The sequence below is a fragment of the Phyllosticta citriasiana genome (genome assembly GCF_038021145.1).
Source record: "Phyllosticta citriasiana strain CBS 120426 chromosome Unknown IWZ02scaffold_13, whole genome shotgun sequence".
Lineage (NCBI taxonomy): Eukaryota > Fungi > Ascomycota > Dothideomycetes > Botryosphaeriales > Phyllostictaceae > Phyllosticta > Phyllosticta citriasiana.
This window is the reverse complement of record NW_027117290.1, coordinates 735,044-758,723: the sequence shown is the minus strand read 5'-3', so window position 1 is coordinate 758,723 and position 23,680 is coordinate 735,044. Positions and strand designations below refer to the sequence as shown.

The 23,680-nt window shown below is 55.3% G+C and overlaps 7 protein-coding genes across 7 annotated transcripts; 3 read left to right on the top strand and 4 right to left on the bottom strand.

Annotated features, from left to right (window-relative positions):
- Positions 1 to 394: 394 nt before the first annotated feature.
- Positions 395 to 1,707, bottom strand: IWZ02DRAFT_471527 (MFS transporter; the record flags this gene model as incomplete). Its single annotated transcript, XM_066768882.1, has 2 exons — positions 395 to 1,547; positions 1,598 to 1,707. 2 exons carry the CDS (start codon positions 1,705 to 1,707, stop codon positions 395 to 397), a joined length of 1,263 nt encoding a protein of 420 aa, XP_066619743.1.
- A 477-nt stretch (positions 1,708 to 2,184) lies between these two features.
- On the top strand, positions 2,185 to 4,668 carry IWZ02DRAFT_383728 (putative Zn(II)2Cys6 transcription factor; the record flags this gene model as incomplete). The annotated part of the gene is made up of 2 exons (XM_066765292.1): positions 2,185 to 2,646; positions 2,953 to 4,668. The coding sequence occupies 2 exons, from the start codon at positions 2,185 to 2,187 to the stop codon at positions 4,666 to 4,668; spliced, it is 2,178 nt and encodes a 725-aa protein (XP_066619742.1).
- A 1,208-nt stretch (positions 4,669 to 5,876) lies between these two features.
- Positions 5,877 to 7,158, top strand: IWZ02DRAFT_436001 (uncharacterized protein; the record flags this gene model as incomplete). The annotated part of the gene is made up of 2 exons (XM_066766492.1): positions 5,877 to 6,386; positions 6,457 to 7,158. 2 exons carry the CDS (start codon positions 5,877 to 5,879, stop codon positions 7,156 to 7,158), a joined length of 1,212 nt encoding a protein of 403 aa, XP_066619741.1.
- Positions 7,159 to 7,456: 298 nt separating this feature from the next.
- Positions 7,457 to 9,826, bottom strand: IWZ02DRAFT_71331 (cytochrome P450). The gene is made up of 5 exons (XM_066771116.1): positions 9,519 to 9,826; positions 9,258 to 9,468; positions 8,902 to 9,186; positions 8,469 to 8,843; positions 7,457 to 8,404 (listed from the first exon to the last, which is right to left on the bottom strand). The coding sequence occupies exons 1-5, from the start codon at positions 9,693 to 9,695 to the stop codon at positions 7,755 to 7,757; spliced, it is 1,698 nt and encodes a 565-aa protein (XP_066619740.1). The 5' UTR covers positions 9,696 to 9,826; the 3' UTR covers positions 7,457 to 7,754.
- Positions 9,827 to 10,961: 1,135 nt separating this feature from the next.
- Positions 10,962 to 17,899, top strand: IWZ02DRAFT_507948 (nonribosomal peptide synthase GliP2; the record flags this gene model as incomplete). The annotated part of the gene is made up of 4 exons (XM_066770430.1): positions 10,962 to 11,586; positions 11,648 to 14,662; positions 14,716 to 14,987; positions 15,043 to 17,899. 4 exons carry the CDS (start codon positions 10,962 to 10,964, stop codon positions 17,578 to 17,580), a joined length of 6,450 nt encoding a protein of 2,149 aa, XP_066619739.1. The 3' UTR covers positions 17,581 to 17,899.
- A 174-nt stretch (positions 17,900 to 18,073) lies between these two features.
- Positions 18,074 to 19,868, bottom strand: IWZ02DRAFT_493425 (P-loop containing nucleoside triphosphate hydrolase protein; the record flags this gene model as incomplete). Its single annotated transcript, XM_066769931.1, has 9 exons — positions 18,074 to 18,103; positions 18,161 to 18,679; positions 18,731 to 18,942; positions 19,000 to 19,031; positions 19,081 to 19,174; positions 19,281 to 19,549; positions 19,649 to 19,658; positions 19,717 to 19,742; positions 19,801 to 19,868. 9 exons carry the CDS (start codon positions 19,866 to 19,868, stop codon positions 18,074 to 18,076), a joined length of 1,260 nt encoding a protein of 419 aa, XP_066619738.1.
- Positions 19,869 to 20,145: 277 nt separating this feature from the next.
- Positions 20,146 to 22,153, bottom strand: IWZ02DRAFT_460310 (Glucanosyltransferase-domain-containing protein). The gene has a single exon (XM_066768145.1). It carries the CDS (start codon positions 21,770 to 21,772, stop codon positions 20,417 to 20,419), a length of 1,356 nt encoding a protein of 451 aa, XP_066619737.1. The 5' UTR covers positions 21,773 to 22,153; the 3' UTR covers positions 20,146 to 20,416.
- Between the last annotated feature and the right edge of the window lie 1,527 nt (positions 22,154 to 23,680).

Below are 23,680 nucleotides of genomic sequence, written 5' to 3'. Positions count from 1 at the left end.
CGTCGTACTCCGTAAGGGTATCTAGCGAAGGCTTCTACTTGGAAGAAAAAAATGTGAGAAAAATTGGAAAACGGAAGACCTCATGCGTCCGAAAAGATGCGGGTTCAATGCCACAGTACAACCAAATCCATGCAAGGCCGTCTGCTGCGATCGAAACGACCTCCGCCTGTTCATCTTTTCTCCTACACCTTCGTCAGCAACTTCCAGCCACCCTTCTTGACTCTAGTCATGGCCATGCAAATGAATCCCAACGCCATGACGGCACCCGCCACACCGATCAGCCCGTGGAAGCTTCCATTCAAGTTGTCTCGCACGGCTCCGAGGACTGGAAGTCCGACCAATGCACTGTTGTGTTGGGTCAGCGAAGAAACGAATTATTTTTCAATCAGTAGACTTACCCGAGCGCCAAACAAATGCAGCCAAGTCCGAACTTGATTCCCAGATCCTCGAGCCGACCGTCCACCAGCGCAATGACGCAAGGCGAGCACAAGCTGACGAAACCGCCAGAGACAAAGCCGTAGACGACCGCGAAGACGATAATTCCCGCGTTGGAAGGGTGAAAACTCAATGGCAACCAAAACGCCAGCAACGTAATCGCAGATCCAGCAGTCACCAAGCACATGACGTTGAATTGGCCGATGTGATCCGCAAGCTTTCCTGGCACTATGCGCCCGACCATGGATCCCGCGTTGGCGATGGATACAGTGTACTGAGCGAGATTTATCGTCATTCCATTTTGCACGGCCATTTCTGGGAGGTAGTTGAACGGAGCCAGGAGGGACCACATGCAGAAGAAGCCACCGATCACGAAAGCTGTCCATGCAAAAGCGTTGTGGCGCAGACCGCTGAGGCCACTGACCTTGGCTGGACTTTGCTTTTCAGGGCTGTCTCCTGGCTCGACCTGTTGCGCTGTAGCTGCGTTCGACGTCCGCGGCGGTGCAGTCGAGAAGCTTTCGGCGTCGGAGCGTTTGCTCTTGATGCTGTCTCCACTAGAGTGCCTGCTCTCGACATCGATGCTGTTGCGCTGTTGCACCTTGACTTGCGCTCTCTTGGATGGAAAAGGGCTAGCGCAACACAGGACGCCAACGAAAAGACTGACGCCGACAATCAAGGCTGACCATCGTACTGCCGCCGGAAAACCACGGTTTTGGACCAATTTGGAAACCATAATCGGGAAAAAGACGCCGCCGAAACTGCTGCCGCTGCTCGCGATACCGACGGCCAGACCTCTCTTGGTTGAGAACCATTGAGAAACACTGACGACCGCTGGTAGTGTCGTTCCGGAAGTGGCCAGGCCGAAGAGAAGTCCCTGGCAGAGCATGATCTGATAATACTCCTTGCACAGGCTGAGCAATCCCAAGGCGAGGACCCCCAGAGCCGCAAAAGGCGCAATGACAGGTCTGGAACCATATTTATCCACGAGATGTCCAACGGGAGGGCCAAGCGCAAAGAGGAGAAAGACTTGGAGAGTCGTTATCCATGCAAGCTGCTGCGACGACTTGTTTGGCAGCAGAATTTCTTGGTAATAGAATTGGAAAATTCCGCAGCTGAAATTCGTCAGTAACAGGTTCTGATTCGAGTCGGACCCGATACTCACGCATTGATGTATCCAAAAGAAGACATTTGCAAAAGAAAGGACCCAAGGACGACACTCCAGGCTCGAAGGCCTCCGTTCGGAGGCTGCAACCCGTTGTTTTGGTCAAGCATGATGAATAAGTTTTTGGACTGGGAACAGAGAGGCTTGTTTGTTCAAGCTTCTCAAGAGCGCCGCTGGTGCGTATAAAGCACTTCGACGTTCATGTTGGCCATGAGTGCTCCGCGGGCCCCGCGGGTCACTTGCCATATGAAGCTTAGTGGCTGGCTGTGAGGGTTCCTCGGTCGAAAAGTCGTGGCACATCAGAAATGCACCCTTCGGCATGTATGCAGGTAAACGCTCCCCGTCACTATTTCTTGGGGATGTCTGAAAGCTCCTGAGCATTCTAGCAGCAGCTGGCATGAGTTTTGTTCTGGTTTAATTTTCATTATAGCATTCGAGTGCGTCCCACTCACCTCCATTGGCTCCGTTGTGTATGCCACGACTTTTAGCCGTTATAGGGGAGACCCTGGGGGCCAAACCGACCACAACATCTGCATCCACTTCCGCGGACCCATCCGATTCTTACGTCTGCAACCAGACACATCGCTATGAAGAGGAACGCGCAAGGCCAACCCGTCATTATCGGGCAACGATGGACCCAGCCTTCGGTGTCCTGTCAGCTGTGCCGGACCAAAAAGCTGCGGTGCGACAGAAGCCAACCATGCAGCAACTGTTCCCAGAGAGGCGCGCAATGTGTGTACGCTGGACAAGGACCCGTTTCCTCCAGCTCAAGTACCATGCCCGGCTCTGCCAAGCTGCCGGTCGAAGAGATCCTGCAAAGACTTCAAAACCTCGAAAAGGCCGTGTTCAACAAGAGCGATCCGCAAACGAATGCACCTGGTCTCCTGTCCTCACCTGACAAGAATGCTTCCGGTTTCCTGTCTTCGTCCATGGCCCTCGTCCGCCATGGGGCCACTTTTGCCTCACAGGCCGAAACGCCGAACCCTGAGCCTATGGAGAATGACGACGCGTCGAGGTGGCTGGAGGGCATCGCCACAACACCAAATTCTGTCCTGTCACTCACTACTGCGGTAAGTCGAATTGTTTTCTGGCCGAGGCCTGGTTTAAAAAGTTGTGACATACAACACTCCACTGCTTCTCACACACATCCTTCCCTTGAGGTTGAATGGATTCAATCATTCTCGCTTCTTCTGGCCTCTGAAAACATTCATACAGTCTACCCACATTGTTGTTGGGCACATTAATATTCTCCATCCTTCTGGCTGCTGGGGGTTTGATTGCTTCCTGCCTACACTCGATTCTTCTTCTTCACCCCTTTCTCCATTCGCGCGCACTGACTTGATGTGGTATTACAGACTGCCGAAGGGAATGACAGTCCTTTGAATCTTCTCACAAGCGTGGCTGGCAGGAGCCAAAAACCAGTATCGGGACGGCTTTGCAACCAGCTCCCATCCCGAAACCATGCACTTGAGCTCTTAGATCACTTTGCAATGGTCGTGGACTGCAATTACCGACTGCTCCACGTTCCCTCCGCTCGAACTCTCGTTGAGGAGACGTATCAGGGCCTGATTGAGGGGATAGAGCCTCCCCGTACAACGCTCTTGCTGCTTTTCAGTATCTTTGCCAGCAGTGCCTACTTTTGGACCAAGAATCTTAGCGACAGACTCCAAGTGAGCCCCGCTACGGCCAGGAATGCCTTCAATGTTTTCAGCAAGATTGCTGTCTCCCTAGTTGATCAAGATGGGCAAACAGTCAAGCCCTCGATGATGGCTCTTCAAGCCATCAGTATCCTGGCCCATTTATACAATAACTCGGATGGCTATTCAACAACATTCCATCTACTACGGAGCATGGGTTGTCTAATGGCCCAGACCTTGCGCATTCACCATCTCGACACTCCACAAAGCCAACAACAACGCAAGGCCAAAGGCTCAGACATGGTCGAAGTTGAGATCAAAAGAAGAATCTGGTGGCATATTGTGGCATCTGACTGGCTCCTATCTTTCCTGGGAGGGCCTCAGGAGGGGACTTACGCAATTAATCCGAAGCAAATGATGGTATCCTGTCCCGCCAATGCCGATGACGAGCTGATTACGACCACGGGAGTACATTGCAACCTCCCGCATTCGGTACCGACGTCGATGTCCTCCTTCATTCAGCGAATCAAGCTCGCTGAGCTTTGCCGCGAAGTATGCGATGCCCTGCCAATGACATTGCTCGAACCGCGAGAGCTTGATTACGACGTTGTGCTCAACCTGAACGCAAAATTCCAAACCTTCCTCAAAGACCTTCCGTTTTTCTTCCAGTTGGATCCGGCCAGTATCCAGCGGAGCAGAAATATTTGCCGAGAGAGGCCCTACATCGCGTGGCAAAGGGCCATGGTCCACTTCAGCGCTCAGACAAGAATTTGTCGGCTCCACCGACCCTTCCTTCTCGAAGGATCATCCAACCCCAAATATGCCTTCAGCCGGATGACTTGCATCCGGGCCGCGCACGCCGTTCTGGAGCTGCGCAAATCAATGGATGATCTGGAGCCCCGCGAGTTGGATGGCACTCGGTTCGTCCATGTCATGCACCACGTTTTCATGGCTGCTGTTATTCTGGCAACCAACGCATGCTTCGACCCCAACGAACCCAACGTGGAAGCGCGAAAGGCCGAAGTGATGGCTGCGTGCAAAGTGCTTGAAAGAGACACACAAGAGTCAACGATTGCCAGTCGCGGAATCCAGAAGGGCATAGATACACTTCGAACTATGCTGCAAAAGCACAAAGGGCAACCCGACAAGTATCAAGCTGGACAGAATACAGAGTCTACTGGCGGTGGCTCAGAGCCATTTGCTTCCTTTGGAAAGGACTGCGACGGGCTCGGCGATCCCGGCGAGCCAAGGGCTGGCAAAGGCGCGGATGATGTGCCGCACACGTGGAGTGAGGGCCCCCAAGATGGCATTTTCGACCCAAGCGAGGGTTGGGACCAGCTCTGGTCAGACTTCTTCGATGTCGCACCGGGACTGGACACGCCCAACTGGAACTCGCTTCTGAACGACATGGACTTCTCTTTAGGGCCTGGCTAACCTCATGGGTCTCTGGGGGCGCAGGACACAACGCGCCATTAAGTGTGCAGGCTTTCATGCATGCATGCAGATGCCGAAATAACTCGCAACTATCGAGTATTTGACTGCATCAACATAGCCATCGCCTTCGCATCTCGGGAGCGCACAAATGCCCTAGCAAAGCAACAGACTTCGCATCTAAAGAGCGTTTCTGCCCCCCGATGGCAATCATCTTAGATCTTCGTCGTGATCAGAGAAGCCAGCCAGAAACGATGGCTTCACGCGACAACTCACCTCTGCCGGCAAACTTCCTGAAAGGTGGCGCGACGCGTTGTCAAGTCATCAAGGAGCCAATGGTACCGTAGCATTCCCCGAAGGTTGCTCCACTCCCACTGAGAGCCCTGCCTTGGTCTCACACGCTTGGGGGCCACTTTGGCTGTGGTGGGGGCGGACCAACCCGTAATCGGGTGCCTGCCTAGACCTCAAAGTCAACCATCCAGGTACCTGAAGGTGTCATGCTGTTCGAGCCCGGTCGCATGGTCGAGTAATGCAGTGAGATCATCCAGCAATCCCGTTGCGTTCTCGAAAGAGGCGCAAGCCAGCCAATACCAAAAGAAAGAAAAAAGGGTCCCCAGCCACTCCCGCTGTCAGCCAACGAAATTCCACCTACTACAGCAGCTATGGACGCCCTGGCGTAACGATAGCCCGCCTGGGGAGAGAGGCAGATGTCCGAACCAGTCAGCACCAACCTCACTTCACGCTTCATGCTCGAGACATTAGCGGACTTTCGGTTTCGCTAGTCTGAATCCATGTCAGCAACTCAGATCATGGAGGGCCGAGGGATTGTCGCTAAGGCACATGCTGGGTACCGAGAGTCCTGTCAAGCAAACGCCTCTGACACCGCTCTGGACGCCACGGCGGTACATACAGCAACGACCTAAACATATCGTGGAATCCGAATCCTCCATCCACGCATGCCGAATCAGAGGCTACAGCCATCTCCATGGAGTCCGTCAGCAAGATCCGTGGATGTGCCTTTTGCTCGAGCTGCGCGGTCCGCCCCGCAAGGCTGTGGCTATGCCGCCCCAAAGCTTGGTGTTGAATAAAACAGTCCCAAGCTCTGCAGTCAAGCATCAAATTGGCATTCTGTCGTGTGCATCTTGGCTCTTCTTGATAATCCTTGTCACCGTCGAACCTTGCGCCAAGTCCTGCAGATCAATCCACCAACCATGGCTTCAGAGGCTACTCCTTCGGTCTCTCCGTCGCGCTCGACAAGCCCTCAGGGCCGAACAAGCAAGAAGCTTCGCGCAGCTTGCAACCTCTGTCACCAAATGAAAGTCCGCTGCTCTGGAACGAAGCCATGCAGCCGATGTTTCGACTCTGGCGTCGATTGCGTATACTCTTTCGCGGCGAAACTCGGCAAACCAAAAGGAAGCAGGAACAAAAAGACGTTGGAACGCCTGCGACAAATGAGCGAGGCCGCTGCCAGTGGACAAGAACCGCCGCCTTGCCTCCCTTCCCCGCACCATCGTAGTGACTCCTGCGTCTCCAAACCGATGGATTCAACCCCTGAACCAGACCTTGGCCGCGGGTATCCAGGTCTCGACACAGCTGAAGGCGACTACTTTTCTCTATATGGACACTTGACGCCCATGTCCCGTGTTGGTGGTTCAAGTAGCTCCAATTCCGATTCCCTTGAGGACTTTGGATTTGATCTCGACATACAAAACCAATGGAATGTGAGTAATCTACCTGATCGAGGTTACTGCATTTGATCAGAGATGAGCAAGAGACTGACAACACCAACAGTTCTCTAGCCTGCCTCTTGAGAATCCAATAATTGATCCATCCCTTCAAAATCCCGTAAATCTGGATGCGCTTTTCAGTCCACCCCTCTCAGTTTACGGAAACCCCGAACTCGAATGTAAAATCCCAGATCAACCCAAGGCAGCCTTCCAAGACACTTCCGTTTCAACCACTTTTGCTTCTCCGCCGGTCCCACCAAAGCAGCACTGTGAATGCTTGCGCATTCAAGCCGAAGGTCTCGTTCGACTCAAAGACACAGAGCGACAGTACGGAGACATTCGCGGCGACACGATCCTGGCAACAAGTCTAGACGCACTCAACACCTCGATGGCTCTCTTGCGTTGCTCGCGCTGCCAGTCGGATCATCAGACACTGATCCTGATGATCATGTCACTTAGTCTCGTCTTTCGCTGGCTGCTTCGGTTCTCAGAACGACAGCATGAGGACTCTCTGCTGCCCCTGCGCATCACCCTCGGCGAACACGAAATCTCGTCTCAGGAGCCCCTCGAAGTCATCAGGAAGTCTCTGGTATCACTGGCACTGCAAAAAGCTCGGGAAACGTTTACAATGATGCGGAATTGCGTTGCACGGCTGAACGATCTGGAGGATGCAGCGGGCCTGGGTGGGGAGCTTGACGCAATGAATTTGCGGCTAGCAGTCATGCAACTGGATACCATATTTGGGAAGCTGCCTGAGTCAGCATGAAGACGAATGCGGGCTCGAATGACGCGATGATTTTTACGAGCACCAGAGCAGAAGTATTCAATTAGAATGGACTTTAGACTGTAACAACGGCCGGCAACACAAGATGGACAATGGGGGGCCGAGAGATGCAAAATCAAGGACTCGAAATTCCAGCACCTACATCACTTCGCTTCTAGAAACCAGTGTGGCTTGAGCGCCAGTATGGCATGACTGGTGCGAGTACGTGTTCCTTCAAATCCACTTCGGTCACCGTAGAAGTTCCTGTTCTGGTAAGCGTTGACCAGCCCTTTCCTATTTCTCCAGTGCGCTTGCACATGTGACAGCGCGTTTCTGGATCATCTTGACTAAAGAGTACCTATATATGGCAGATGTGTCTCATTTGGAATTGCGACAGTGATTTCGACACGAGACGGAATCTTCGTGGTACGTCATCTTGCAGCAGCCAGACACGGCGCTTAACCGCGAGTGAGCAACTTCCAACACCAAGGACACAAACAACGACAACTTGGGCAAAGGGCAATGCTCAAATTTTGAAACATCTGGTGTTTTGCAAAGTACTGTCAAGAAGACCGTCCACACTACTTCATTTTCTCCCTCTAAGCTCTCCGACGGAAACTCAGCAGCGGCCCATCCTTTGCATTCACCACGTGGTCGTAGAGTTGATACTCGCCGACACGGTGGCGACCCCACTCAGCCCCAGGAGTTCCCTCTCCCAGCCTCTCGCCGTCGGCCAACTTGAAGTCAAACTCGACCAACACCGCCGCGAAGGTGAGCATCAGCTCATTCATGGCCAAGCCCTTGCCGATGCAACCTCTCGGCCCAATCGAAAAAGGCGTGTGCACGCTGTGGACGCTGTCGACCTCTTTTCTGCCGCCTTGTGCTTCCTTCGCAATCCAACGCTCGGGTCGGAATTCGAATGGGTCGCCGTTGATGTGGCGCTCGTTGTGTTGGATTGAGTAGGTGGACACGCCGACTTCGCAGCCGCCGGGGATGTACTCGTTGTCGACTGCTATGCCACCGTCGAGGACTGTACGCCACGGGGCAGTGCCGACGGCGGGGGAAAGGCGTGCGGCTTCGTCAATGCAGGCGCGGAGGTAGACGCAGCTGCTGAGCTGTGGCCCCGTGCGGACCGATGTAGCCGATGCAAAGGTGGATCGCACCTCTTCAACGACGCGAGAATAAGCAGCCGGGTTGTGTGAGAGGTAGAAGAAAGCGCCGGCCATGATGGTGGAGGTTGTGTCGGCACCTGTTTGGAGTCTCAGCATGTCTGTCTCTCTTGAACCCTCTAGTCAGCATTCTGCATCACTTACCAGCAACAATCAAAGTGGTGCTCTCGGATGCCACCTCGGGAAGGCTGAACCCGGAACCAGTCTCGGGATCCGTCGCCTTCATCAAGGCGGAAAAGATGTTGTTGTGACTTCGGGTGCCGAGTCGATCCTTGGCCGCAATGTCCTGCAGCATTTGCTTGGTGAATCCAAGGAAGCGGTTGCGCCCGATGATCGCCTTCGGGAAGAGCTTCCTGTCAAGGCGTTTCCACAGCAGCTGGGGAGCGTGTCCCACAGATCCAATGCGGACATTGGAGTCTGAAATTGCTTCGAGGACGTATCGATGCTCCGGATTTTCCATCAGGTTGTACTCCATCCCGAAGATTACTTCGGCCATGATATCGAAAGTCAGAAAGTCACCTTCGAATGATGGTGTCAGCCTTCTGCTTGCGCCTGAAACCACTTGAAAATAACTTACACCACCGGGCCATGTTCTGGGGCTTGGACCATTCACCCTTGTCAGACGGGGTTGACATTAGGCTTGGGCTCAATCCCAGGGGCAAGACATCACAAAACTTTTGGACATGCCTCATGATTGCGGGCTCGTAAGACTTGAGAGCGGCGTCGGAAAAGCCTTGGCTCACAACGCGACGCTTGCGAGCGTGCTCCTTGCGATCACGGGCCGTGACTGTGTTGGGGACGAAGTGGACAGCAACGAGGTAGCTCTCGCCCTTGATGACATTCTTTCCATGCCCGTAGATTTCTGTGCCACAGAAGAAGTCAAGTTAGCACAAGTCTTCCCTGATCACAGCATGCGGTAAGGAGACGACGAACCTCTGAGGCTACCAGCAGAGTTGAACATGACTTTGTTTGGTGCATAGCGGACCTTATCACCGTACTTCTGGTGACACCTCCACTGATCGATAGGAATGTCGCCTTTCCAAGAGTGGTAAGCCGAGTAGAGGTTTGTGATTTTCGCCAGGAACGGCCCAGGGTACTTGGCAAGCGGATGGAAGTAAAGCTTGTACACGATATCCACGACGACCTTGAAACTCTGTAAGTCTTGTCCAATTCAACGAGACCGGCCCCACTTACAATTCCAATCGCTACAGTAAACAGAACGATAAGAGTCAAATTTGCAACCCTGCCCAGCCTTGATAGTATAGCTGTGACAGGGATCGAAGGGCGTTTCGAAAACCTTCCCAGGAGAAAGAAAATGTCGTGGGAGAGATGCTTGGAAGACTGAGAGAAAAAGGCGTCTTGGAAATCCATCGTGAGTCGAGGATGAGGAGGAGTCAGTCCCTAAGCTGATCTATACAAGTGGAAGTGATATGTTGGGGAGGTGTTTTGTGTAAGTCGCGATTCCTGGTCCTTTTGAACACCCTCTACTCCGTCGAGTCCAAAGACCAGTCTCTGTCTCCTGATGGCAAGGCCTTGGTCGGCACGTATGACTGACTACACTAATTCGTCTGAATACGGAAAGGAATAATCAGCAAATCCGTGGATTGCCGCGGATGCTCCGTGGAAAGTGAGTGATGCGACTCGGAGAAACAAATGTACAGAGCGAAATCCAACATCAGTCGAGGCATCCTGCCTCCAAATTCGCCGTAGAGATTTGTGTGGTCAGCAGGATGCTCCCTTTGAGCTTTCGGACTACTGCAGGGCATCTCCATCGGATGCTGAGTCTGAACCAGTCATGCAACACGAAGGCTCAAAAGAGTAGTCGCTGGGATTCCGGCACCAGTCCGACCACTGAACTTCTGGAAGCTTGGTCAAACACCGCTACAGGGTTGCTCTTCCATCTGGACCGCATACCCATGATCTCAAAATCCAACTCGACGCAGAGATGCATTAGGGAGCCAGAACATGCGGTGATTTCGTCATCTACAGAATGTGCTTTGCGCACTGGGCAAGACTGATCCAGCGACACGAGGCCCGAACTGACGGGCAAGTCGAATCCTGCGTTGAGCATGAAATTTGGAAACCCATGCCCATATTCGGCAAGGCTGATTCTCACGAATCAAAATTATGCAAGCCTTCAATCCAAAATTTGGTATGTGCAGCTTCAAAGTCGGGGATGCACTGCTCCAGGGCTGCAGGCACGCGATATTCTGGAAGTAAGCTGAGTCAATTTCGCAGCTCAGCCACTCACGGCGAATAATTGCAATCCGATGAGACGGTTGCGCGGGAAAGAAAGCGAACATAGCCCACGCACACGTCGGCGACTAAGATCGGTTAGTTAAACGGCCCCTTTTGGGAAAGAAGACTTCCCTCTTGCGAAATCACAAAGATAAACATAAGGTCAAGATACAAATTGCAAAGCTTCTCAATCTTCATCGAACATCTCACCTCAGTCCATGTTGTCCTGGGCCCTCGGGATTATCACAGCGATAATCCAATTTCAACCTCCCGTTTCCCTCAACCCACCCGACTCGGAACTTTCTCCAGCCAAGTCCTCCATCGTTCTCGACTTGGCAAATATCTTGATCTCTTCATTCCCGCGACACGCATAGACCTTACAGAACATCCCGCAGAAATATGGGCTCTATCGTCGACCTCTTCGCAAAATGCGCCGCACACCACGCCTCTCGTCCCGCCCTGGAGGACTGGACAAAGGGCCCCTCGTCTCTCCGCCAATACACGTATCGCGAGATCGATATTGCATCGAGTAACTTCTGCCAAAGACTGCGGCGCCATGGTCTACGAAAAGGCGACCGCATCCCGCTGTTGGCGGCAAGGTCGCCCGCAATGGTCGTGGCCGTCCTCGCGATCCTCAAGTTGGGGGCTTGCTACGTTCCGGTCGACTTGAGTTCCTGGGGCCCTGAACGGATCGAGACCACGCTTGAAATCGTTGGTGCGAAGACGTTGGTTTGCACGGAGGAGTTGGGCGCGCCGCTCGCTGGATACGAAATGATTCGGTTTACGAATGAAGATATGGTTTTTGACGAGCACGATGTCGACATTGTTGTTGAGGATGCGCCTTCGCCAGATGACTTGGCGTACATTATTTTTACTTCTGGGTCAACAGGGAAGCCAAAGGGAGTTGTGGTGGCGCATCGCTCCATGGCGAATTATGCGCGGAGTAATGGCCAGGAATCAAGCTTCAACGTCAAGGTCACAGCCCGCAGTAGAATCTTGATGCTCTTCTCCATCGCCTTTGACGGTAAGTACACCAACCTGCCAATCTCTCCACGGACCTGCTGCTCATCAGTCTTTCCCCACAGGTTGTGCCGGCGTCCTTTTCAGCACCCTATGCAACGGAGGCTGCCTGGTCATCGCCAGTCCAGCAACCTTTGCAAAAGCCGCACAAACGTGCACCGAGCTGCCCCTAACGCCAAGTATCCTCATGGCCCTGGACCCGAATTCGGGCTACGATTCAGTCGAGTCAGTCCTCCTAGGCGGAGAGAAGCCGTCGGAAGCTCTCGTCAATGCCTGGGCGAGTCCGACACGAAAAGTTTGGAACGCGTACGGCCCCACCGAAGCAACCTGCGTCACGTTGATGGCAGAGCTGCAACCGGAAAGCCCGATTGTGCTGGGCTATCCCGTCAACAACACGTCTGTTGTTTTGCTGGACGAGTCTGGCAATGAGGCAGACGAGGGCGAGATCTGCATCGGTGGTCTCGGACTCGCTGTCGGATACTTCAATGACCCGGAACGGACAGAGAAAGCTTTCGTGACGCACAAAGGCCAAAGGATTTACAAGAGCGGCGACTTTGGCAAGATGACTCCGGCAGGCATCACGTTCGCCGGCCGCAAAGACAGCTTGGTCAAGAACCGAGGGTTTTTGGTCAACCTGGAGACCGAGGTCGAGCCAGCCCTGTTGAGCGTCGGTTCGGTGACAGCCGCAGCTGCGTTGATGGAAAGGGGGCGTCTGCATGCGTTTGTCACTCCGTCCGGCGCAGATGACGGGTTGAGAGAACGCTTGCTCCAGGAGTACTCGAGCTTCCTCGTCCCGGACAACATCGTGGCATTAGACCAACTGCCCATGACGAGCAACGGCAAAATCGATTTGAAGGCGCTGCGATCTCTTGTGGTGGACGATTCCGAAGATATGGTTAGAAGCGGAGAAGACCTGAGTCCCGTGCAGGCCGTGATGGAAGTATTCAGGACCACACTCGGCGTCCGCCTCACCGACATTTCGAGCGACACTTCGTTTCGGGATCTAGGAGGCCACTCACTTGCAGCCGTGCGCATCACGACGACGTTGAGGAAGTATTCGTACTCGATCACAGTTCCGCAGATATTTTCTCTGGACACTGTCGAAGCCATTAGCGACGCTTTGACAAAACTTACGGTAGAGGCCACGGCCAATCTCTCACAAAGCATTGAGGATGAGCAAGCTTTGTGGAAGCCAGTGGAGCACCACTTTGGCAAGAAACCTGCCTCTGTCTTCAAAGTGGCTCCAATGACTGAGATGCAGCTGAGGATGGTGCATGGCACGATTGAGTCGCCAACGGTGAACTACATTCGAGTCAGCGCGACATTTGATCTCCGAAACGGACTTGATGTAGCATCAAAGCTCAAAGAGGCTTGGTACGCCGCTATTAGCCAACACGAGATCTGTCGAACAACGTTCCTGCTGTCAGAGGGTGCAGGAGTGCAACTCATCCACGACGAGGCCTCTGTAGACTGGACAGAACACTTCATCCAGGACGACGACGACTTCGAAGAAGCCTGCCGCAAGCTCGACAACTGGGAGGACAGCGACCCCGTCGCTCTGCAGCTGCCTCACATCCACTCCCTGTCCTCCGTCCAGCTGTTGACCGTACCCAACAACCGGACACGCTTGACATGGACTGTCCACCACAGCCTGACAGACGGCTGGTCCATCGCCAGCTTCGTCAACGACTTTGCGTTCGCTGCAGGCGGCGCCGCGATCCCGCCGCGCCCCAGCTTCCCCACCGTCTCCACGGCCATCAAGTCGTTGCAGGCGTCGCAGGCGAACGAAGCTCGCAACTACTGGGCGAGCAAGATCGGACAGCTGGACGTCGTGCCGCGCCTGACGCTTCCTCAGAGCTCGACCCCAACGTCCAGCAGGCAGTCGGAGAAGTCGATCGCCCTGCGCATCACATCAGCCGACTTGGAGCAAGTGGCCCAGGTCGCCAAAGTCACGCCGGCGGCGATCTTCTACGGCGCCTGGGCCGTCATTCTGTCCAAGTACTGCGCGACCAAGGACGTCATCATGGGAGCCGTCCTCGCGGGGCGCAACATCCCCGTCGAGGGCATCGCCGAGGTGTGCGGTCCGCTGCTCAGCACGCTGCCTCTACGTGTGCATCTCGGGTCGGCCGAATCGAGCTTTGAACTGCTTCAAGACGTGTTCGCGTCGCTGTGTGAGATGAGCAATTACCAGACGTCCTCCAACGCGCTCATCCAGTCGGCTACGGGAACCAAGGCGACGGATCTGTTTGAGACGTTGCTGGCTCTGCAGTACGACTTCCCCGAGGCGACCTGGCCGTCGACTGACGTGCCAGCGCCGTACGATGTCAGAGCTACCGAGACCTCCGAGTTGCCTCTGAGCGTGTTGATAGAGTCATCCGACGGCGCGCTGGAAGCGCGCTTCATCTATCGCCACGACCGCTTCGAGGCCGCCACCGTCGAGCGCATGTCTCAGCACTTCGAGAACGCACTGTTCTCCATGGTCGAAGGAACCTGGAACCGCGCCATGGGTGAAATCTCAAACGCCATGATGAGCCCCGTCGAACAGAGGTTGTTGGTCGACGGCTTCGAGGGCCTGCGAGAGCCATATGTCGGCCCTCGCACGCTGAAAGCAGCATTCGGCGAAGCCGCCAAGCGGTTCGCGACGCTCCCTGCTCTCGAGGCTGGCAAGTTCTCCATCACATACGAAGAACTCGACCGCCGAAGCGATGTTGTGGCGTCAAAGCTCCTGAGCACAGAATCGCAGTCCAAATTCATCGCAGTCCTCGCAGACGGCTCGATCGGATGGATCGTGGCCATCCTGGCCGTCCTCAAGACCGGCGCCGCGTATCTGCCCCTGGACCACAAGATTGCGCACGAGCGACAGCGGCTGATGCTAGAACTGGCCGAGACTGATCTTGTCCTGTACCCGTCGGAAGCATCCGTGACGCACAGAGTCGAAGGAGTGACGGCTTTGGCGGTCGACACGATGCTTGAAGAAGCCTTTGATGTCGATGTAGGCATGATCTTGCAGGACGACGTCCCAGCCGATGACGACGTCGTGTGTCTGATCTTCACCTCTGGGAGCACCGGCATTCCCAAGGGTAAGTTCGCCTTTCCCCTCTTCCACGCAACAAACGGCTCTGACACTTCACAGGCGTCCAACTGCAAAACTCGGGAATCCTTTCGTGTCTGGCGAACCCCATTGCGAGGGCGCACACGGTTCCCGGACAGCGCAACGCGCAGGTCGTCGCGTACGGCTTCGACATTTGCGTCATGGAGATCTTTTCGACGCTGCTGTACGGCGGCGTCTTCGTGCTCAAGGACGAGAATGACCCGCTAGGCCACTTGCGCAGTGTCGACGCGGCCTTCATTACGCCTTCGATGCTCGGCACGCTCGACCACAATGCGTACAGCAACCTTCAAATCGTGAGTAGAACCGTTTTCCAGTCCACGTAAGACGCATGCTGATGGTTGGTGATAGATCACGCTTGTCGGCGAAGGCGCACCGCAGACCATTGTGGATAAATGGGGAAGGGATCGGTACATCATCAACGCCTACGGCCCAGCAGAGGCGACGCTGTCGGTCAACTACTCGTACTGCCACGCGGGCAAGCCGATCAACGCCGGCCGCCCGCTGCCACGTATGGCGAGCTACGTGCTGGACGAAGACAACCAGCCGGTGCCCGTGGGCTGCACAGGCGAGATCCTGCTCTCCGGCGTTCAAGTCACGCCCGGGTACCTGAAGCTGCCGGAGAAGACGCAGCAGGTGTTTTCGCCCGACCCGTTCCATCCCGATTTGGCCATGACCATGTACCGGACGGGCGACATTGGCCGCTGGACGCCGGACATGGAGCTCCAGGTGATTGGGCGGACGGACAACCAGGTCAAAGTGCGCGGGTCCAGGGTCGACATTCTGGACGTCGAGGCCATGATTCGCAGGGCGTATCCTACGGTCGAGTCCGTGGCCGTTGTGCTCTCGTCCAACAGCTTGATCGCACACGTCACGCCCATCGATGTCGACGTTCGCGCGCTCAAGACCGCTGTGCAGGCAAATCTGCCGTACTACTGCCAGCCGAACCGCTTCGTGCTCATGAGCCAGCTGCCCCTGAACCAGAACCATAAGGTGAACCGCAAAGCGCTCGAGGCGCTGGAGGTGGACGTGGGATCAGCGGACTCGACGCCGCTCGAGACGGATACGGAGAGGCTCGTGGCAAAGGTGTGGCGGGAGACGCTGGCGACAAGCGGCGGCGAGCAACGCGTCCATAACATTGGCGCCCTCGACAGCTTTTTCGATCTCGGCGGGCACTCGCTGCTCCAGATCAAGGTCGCGCAGCAGCTCTCGCAGGCGCTGGACCGCAGCGTCTCGCTCAAGACCGTCATCCGCCATCTCGTCCTGCGTGACTTGGCCGCTGCCCTCGACGACAATGCTTTGAGCGACTCCGACACCTCTGGAGCATCTGCGGTCTCGTTTCTCAATGCTCCGCTGGTAGAGCCAAGACATGTTATGCCGCTCTCCTCCCTCGAGGCCGAGTTCTTCGAAACGTACATGGCAGCACCGGGTAGTGGCGCATTTAGTATGCCGTTTGCCTTTCGAGTCCATGGCCTTTTTGACCATGCACGCTTTGCACAAGCTTTTACGGATGTCATGTCGAAGCATCCCGTTCTGCGTTCTCGCTACTGCCTCGTTGATGACAAGCCCGCGCGTGTGCTGTCCGACATTATCCGAGAGCCGGAAATCCTCACTTGCACCACGGGTGCTGTCGACACTCTGATCCAAGCCGAGATAAATGCGCCATTCGATCTCGCCACCGACCAGCCGATCCGCGTCAAGCTGTTCGTGGAGAACGACACTTCAACCGTCGTCAGCATCACCATGTCCCACATCGTCGGCGACGCAACCTCGCTTGCCGTGCTGCTGGACCAACTGACCAAGTCCTACGCCTCTCCTTCTCTTTCTTCTGTCCCCCCTCAGGCGGTACCGGCAGACCGCTACGCGACCTGGACAAATTGGTTCTCCACCCAACCGCCTGCGCCCGCAAGCACAACTTCTTTCTGGCAGCAGCACCTCGCCACTGCGACGCCCAACTTGCTCACCTCCTTCACGCAAAGACAGCCGTCACACCGCGGCTCTTATCTCCATGTCCCCGTGCCGCCGCGTTTGCGCCTAGCTCTCAAGCGCCGCGCTGCCCGCTCGCGCGTCCCGCCGCACACAATCGCGCTGGCTGCCGTCGGGCTGACGCTGGCAACGATGACAAATCTGCCTGCAGGGCACGACATCGTGCTCGGTGCGCCGTACGCAAACCGCGCTGAAGAGGGGACGGGCGATGTTGTCGGGTTGCTGCTGGATCGCGTTGCGATCAAGATTCCCTTCTCCTCAACCACTGATGCCGGAGAAGAGGGGAAGAAAGACAAAGCGAACATTGCATCGCTCCTCGCCGCGATCGCGTCATCGAGCCAGGCATCGCTTGCACACTACATGCCACTGGCAAACGTTGCGCGCGCCGTTTCTGCCTCTCCCTCTCACTCTCCCTCTCAGCACACCTTCTCCCCGCTCTTCGACAGTATGGTCACGTACCACACAGCGCACGAAACGAGCACACGCGTCCCGCACTTCTCCCTGCCCTCCTCGCAGCCCGTAGATTCCGACATCCAAGCCGACGTCGTCACAAACGGCGCGACGCAGACGCAGACAGTCCTCCTGCACGCCCATGCGCGCGGTGCAAAGTACCCGCTCATGTTCGAATTTACCGAGTCGCCGTGTGGTGGGCGGCTGGCGCTGGACCTGGAGTATGATGAGGCCATGTTCGACGGCATTGTCGTGGATGAGATAGCGAAGCTGGTCGTGGCGGCGTTGGAGTTGGTTGTTGGTGAAAAGGAGACAACGGTTGGAGAGGCGAAAAAAAGACTGGGTGAGCTGTGGGGACTCACTGGCGGACGGGAAAAGGTTGGCGATAGTGGTGCTGTGGTGGACATGGAGATGGAGGAGGCGCTGCCGGTCGTTGTGGCGGTCGAGGCTTGAGTGGTTGACGGATGATGGCGAGATGATTTTCTGTTTCTCGTTGTACATTTTGCCTTTTTCCTGTTTTCTCGATCGTCTTTTCGATTGTTTCATGTCGAAAGGTTTCGGATGTTGAAGTCAGTTAAGAACATATGGGGACAATTCGAAACCTTCTCGTTGCTTCCCCTGAGAAATATCTGCAAGTCTTCATCACAACGTGCTTGGCGCCTCAGTCTGAGAGATTCGAGGTCGTTAGCATGAGTCTAGGACAAGAGTAGATGAAAGGGTGGATAGTGGGTAGGGTAAATTTAGTGACCGTCCCTAAAGCAACTCTCCCATTTGCCCTAAGAACTCCATCGTTGGATGCAGAAAAGTGGCGGTATGCAAGTAAATGGTCTTCAGAGTCTATAGGTAAAGGAACATGTAAGAAGATAGGTAGGTAAAATGCATATGGGGTTTCCAATGTCATACGCTTCTAAGCGGTAAGACGGCGGGAACCAACCAATGACGCCAATTATGCCTTGCCGACCTTGAAAGAGAGGATCTGTACGGTTGAAAGTCAGTCTTATCGAAAGCAGACCAGGAAGAGAACATGACTCACATCGTTCTTGCCCACAGCAACCAGGTCATCCTCGCCCACGCGCACGCCGCCGACTGTCTCAACAAACGCCAGCGGCGCGTCGCCCATGACCTTTCTATACACATGACCGACAGTGCTGCCCTTCTTGACGAGGACGCAATCGCAGAAGACGGCCTGGTTGGCAGAACCAGCGCCGCCGGCACCAAAGCCATGGATGCTGCGGACGGGGAAGACTGGCACCAGGCCCAACAGCTCCGCGGCGCGGGTTAGCACCTGGACGACGCCGGTGCTGCCAAAGCGGTACAGCACCATGTCCTTGAGGTTCTCGATACGCTGCTTGAGCTTCTCGTCCATCTCCAGCAGGCCCCCGCCATCAGGGTCGCCCGCCTCAATCAAATCCTCGCGCGTGTCGACAAATTCGCTGCCTTCGGTGTACCGAATGAAGCCTTGCTTGGCGATTCGCCGCAGGAAGACTTCGCTGATGGCGGAGCAGAGGACTATGGTTTGTGGGTCATGGATTTTGGTGATTTTGGCAATGTTCTGAGAGAGTCAATCCGCTGTTCCCAAACGTCGTGAGCTAGTAGTACAGACCTTGTCGGCGTCTGGGTGGTCTATCTTGTTCAGGGCGATGACGATAGGGAATTTTTCGTCGACAAAAGCGTTGACGACCTTTTCTATTGTCTCGTTGGACCAGTGTTCCAGGGGTTCTTTCAATTGCAGTCGGTCGAGGCAGCGGGCGACAACGGTAGAAGTACTGCCGTAACCAGAGAATTGCGTTTGGAGTGTCTCAACAGCATTGGCCTCTGACGCAGACCTTAGCATCTACATTCTGACAAGGATGGTAAACGGCTGATACTCACTTACGGCGACGTGCCGTCGTTTGATAGAGCCCCTGAGGAGACTGTGAGGTCTTGTCCCATCAAGAAGAGTGCAAACCATACCATTTCTCCATCAAGTTTCCTTGTACCCATCGGACAATCTCGGAGCGCAGCCATGCAATGTCCTGCGAAGGGTCATAACCTCTTGTCGCCTTGCCTGTGTCTCCCAGTCAGCAAACGGCGCATTCCCAAGAGATGCCTTTTCTTCACCCCAATTTCCAGACCTCCACCCTGCCAATCAGGGGACCGCACGCCTCACTCACCCTCAGCGTCAGTTGCGCCGCTGACATCGACCACGTGCACCAGCGCATCCGCATGCCTCAGATCGTCCAAAAAGCGGTTTCCCAGTCCCTTGCCCTCGTGCGCGCCTGGAACCAGACCTGCCACGTCCAGCAGCTCAATCGGCACCGAGCGTCGTCCGTCCGTGCAGCCGCCATAGTTGGGCTTGCACTTGTCCTGCAGGCCAAAGCGCGCGCATGCACATTCGATTTGGAGGTATCCGATTGCGCGCTGCGGGTCAATGGTCGTAAATCTGACCGACAGACTCAGCATTACGTCTCGAGAGTTGGTTGCGGCTTGGAGGGTCGTTGCTGGTGGTTCGATGGCATGATAACGTGGTGGGGAGGCTTACGGAAAGTTTCCTGGAGACGACTGTTAGTATAGTTCAAGGGAATTAAGTTGGGAAAGCCTGGCACGTACCAACCTTCGAGGTCGCGTCTGTCAAGCTGGCGCGCAGCAATTCAGCATGGCAGGGTGGATGAAGGGGGTTTAGCATCGGCGCACCTGTTGAGCGTGGTCGACTTCCCCGACGAGGGCTTGCCGACGAGGCCTATCAATGGATCGCGAGGCATTTTGGTGGGCTAGGTGGGATTGGTGTTGAGGGCTGGCGCAAACAAAAGGCAGCCAGTCTGACAACGTGAACTGACACGGCGAAAGAAAAGCGAAGCGCATGCCGTCACCGCGGCTTTCTTTTCGCTTATCGATAAAGCGACGGTGTCCAATTACAGGCCGCGGCCCTGTTCTGCAGTGATCAGCTGGAGGCCCTCGAGAAGGACAAGCAGACGCTGGGGCGCACTCGTATTTCGTCGTCTTCTGAGGCGATTGTCACCAGTTGCAAAACCACCGAAATTTTCAAGTTGATACATTGTATTTCATAACGCTCGTCTTATTGCTCATCCGTCCGCTTCGCTTTTCTCCGCGAGCATAGTCAAAAGGGTACTACGCCGGATCACGTCAGACCAAAACTCTAGTACCGTCCATAAGAAGCTAAAGAGCATTATCAACCTTCCATGCAGAGCCCAAGCCGGGCAAAAAACCGGCCGCCGAACGACCAATTATCGTATAAAGACACGAAGAGGGAAAGAAGTAAACATGAGAAGAAAAAAGTAGGTCCCGCCTCTCAGAGCATAGCAGCGCCCAAGAAGGTCGAAACGAGGACGACCAGACTGCAAACAAAAGGAGCAGTCTCCAAGCTGGGAATGGGGACAGCAGCGGCAGCACCAGTCTTCTTGCCACCAGTCGAAGCAGCGCCCCGGCCAGAAGCCGTCGCAGTGACCTTGCCAGAGCCAGCGGTAGCCGTGCCGGAAGACTCGGTACCAGCATTCTGAGACCCGGGACCATTGAGACCCTTGGGCGTACCAGCACCCTCGGTCATGTACTTCTTGGCCGGCTCCGGGATGGCGGGCAGGGCGTCGGTGTCGATGTCCCAGGTGTTGGACTTCTTGGGGCACTGCGAGGGAGCGCCGTTGGGCTTGTAGCCACCGTCTCCCTGAGGTGGCGGGGTCTTGGCGAGAGCGTCCTTCAGAGCCTGGTAGTCGGGCTTGGGGTTGACCTTATCGCCCTCAATTTCAACCAGGCCGTACTTGTTACCTTCCTCGGACCACTCGTACACAAGACCGCCAGAGTAAACACCGATCATGTCGGTACCGTACAGCGACTTGACCTCCTCGAAGGTACGCGTACCCTTGTTGCAACCGTACTCGGACAGGAAAAGAGGAATCGAGTAGTCGGCGTACTGCTTCACCTTGGCGTCCCAACCAGACTGGGTGAAGGAAGAGGGGTTGCACCAAGAGTAGTCGTTGAAGGCGAAGAAGTCGGATCGCTCGTCGTCCGTGCCGCAGTTCATGTAAGTCGCAGTCTCGTAGCGGTTGGACTCGACATCGGCAGCCGAATAGCCGACGGGGATTGGACGGTAGCCCATGGAGCCAATGTACTGCTTCATGTCACGGGTGACAGCCTTGACGTATGGAGCAGCGCCAGTGCTCTTCTCGTCGTTGATGACCTCGTTGCCAGAGAAGAAGAGCAAGGTGTTGGTGTAGTTGGCAAAGGCGTCAATGGTCGCAAAAACGTTCTGGAGGTAGACATCGTTGTAAGATTCCTTGGGTTCGGCGCGGTTGATGGAGTACTTGGGAGTATTGACATCGAGCGCGAGGTAGATGCCGGCGTCGGCAAGCTCGTTCATGCACTCGTCATGAGTCTTGGAGTTGTCGACAGTGTAAATGCGAACCACGTTGATGCCCAACTCCTTGAAGTACTTAACATCCCGCCTACAGTTCTCTGGGTTGGCGAGCGGGTCGTCGAGGTTAGAAGAACCGCCAGGTTGGTAGTCAATGCCACGGACGTAGAAGCGCGTGTCACCAGCGAAGAAGGCATTGCCCTTGACGGTGACAGCTTGGAGCTTGTTGTTTCCGGTCTGGTCGGCAAACGCCGGCAAGGCCGCTAGGGAGGCACCGAGGATAGCGGCGCCAAACTTCATTTTGAGTGAAGATGGAAGAAAGGTGGAGTGGTCAGGAGATTACGAGATGGACGGGTCGTCAAACGGGTGGGTGGCCAAGTGGATGTGAGAGGCAGCGAGTGGAGGGATTCGAAGTGGATGGATGGTTGTGAAGAGAAGGGAGCTCGAAAGAGTGAGAGACTTCCCAGAGAAGAAGCAACGGAATTAGTTGACGGTCGGGTAAGATTGTCTGGCGGAAGGGGGAGGTTGGTTGGTAGGTAGACGGGACTGAGGGTGACGGAGAAATTGGCGGGTGGAAGGGGCTGGCCATGGGCTTTGTAGGGCAGGAAAAGGAGACAGACACAGGCAGGGATGGCATGGTGAGGCAGGAAGGCAAGGTCCATGTAGGGTTCCTTTGGTTTGCAGTTGCAGTTCCAATGGGGTGTTTTGTCGATCGAAGGAGGGGCCCCCGGCCTGCAGCCATCTCACAAGTCACAGGTCCTGATCCCCATGAAACCAAACGATGTCATTTGCTCAATCTCAGACGCCCGTTGGCTGTCCATCCAGGGCTCCCCGGCAGCCCAGAGGCAGTGCGGTGCGCCCCAGTACGACCTCTGACGGCCTAACAATTGTCTCTGAAAAACCACGGCAACTATAACTAGCTACGGCTTGTCTGCGACAGCGCCACTGGAATCAACGCGTGGTTGCTCCGCCATAGAGGCACTCCAGGCACTCCAACCACTCCAACCACGCCAAGTTGCGACACGAAGTCCAGCTGGACAGTACAGCAGCTCGACCGGAGCCGAGTGGAGAGAGCCCATGTGCTATTTTTGTTCGCTACCACGTACTCGCTCCTTCTCGCACCCACACCCAGCCACGCCGTGTCTTCCCCGTCACCATGTCGTCGCTCATGTCTCCAGTCGACGCTCGTGAAGCGGGCCGATCCAAATCCACCCATTGGCCTAGGAAGGTCGTCAATGACAGAAGCTCCAGCCGCCGTGCATATTGTTGCATTACACCGCCATTCTCCAAGGCACCACTGTGTATTTATTCACTGCCAGTTTCAACCCGCCACCAATCATCGGCTGCGACTCGTAAAGCCTGCCTGCCTTGTATCCGAACTTCCCACGCGAGCCTTTTTGCATGGTCGTGTCATTCTGGCTGCTCCGGGCGTTTGTGCATCTTGCAAAAGTCAAATGTGAAACCGCCAGTGCCAGGTTGCTGTCCAACCGCCATACCACCACCGCATGGCCATCGGTTGCAACCTAAGCTACCATCAATGACAGCGACATGATTGCTGGTCTTCGCACGTAAAAGCGCCAGCAACCGCGTGCATTGGTTCAAGCAGCTGCTGCAATCCTTTCTACTAGTCAAGTTGGACAGCGGATGGGGTCGTCGACCTCTGCCTCGGCTGCCTTGAGGCTGAGACGGAGCATCCGAGAGTCTTTTGTTCGTGTTTCTGTACGGAACGTGTGGTCGGACTGGGTGGAGCTTGGACGACGGTTAGGCCAGCGCCACAACAAACGCTCCCGACCGGTGGCGTTCGGGCACGAAACCAACGCGGGAAACGCGGTGCTGACAGTGGTGATGTGCTGTCTGGGCAAGCCAAACCAAGCGCTCTACAAGTCCTTTTCTCATTTCTGTAGGAGAGGACAAGAAGGAGCAAAGCGCCAGGAGTAGCCAGCAGACCAAGATTAATGTTGGGGGTGAAACAAAATGTGGACTGACCAGGAGATCCAGATCTGCTGCTCTTGTGCACGAGACAGGAAACAGGACAGAAAATTCTGACCAACCAACCACCAACCACTGCCGCCCTGACAGCTCAGTTTTAATCGAATATTTCTCCAGGCAGGACCGTAGTCTACGCCACAAAGGCCGGCAGAGCCTCCTCTCTTCAACCCGCAACAGAATTAATAAATAGCTGGCCATCCCCTCTTCTTCATCAGCTTA

Bases quoted from the DNA above. Each gene is read 5' to 3' on its own strand.
- IWZ02DRAFT_460310 (XM_066768145.1), bottom strand. From the start codon at position 21,772: ATGAAGTTTGGCGCCGCTATCCTCGGTGCCTCCCTAGCGGCCTTGCCG.
- IWZ02DRAFT_71331 (XM_066771116.1), bottom strand. From the start codon at position 9,695: ATGGATTTCCAAGACGCCTTTTTCTCTCAGTCTTCCAAGCATCTCTCC. The intron at 9,469-9,518 runs GTAAGTGGGGCC...CAGAGTTTCAAG, and splicing joins TTACTGTAGCGATTGGAATT to GTCGTCGTGGATATCGTGTA. The intron at 9,187-9,257 runs GTTCGTCGTCTC...TCTGTGGCACAG, and splicing joins CTCTGCTGGTAGCCTCAGAG to AAATCTACGGGCATGGAAAG.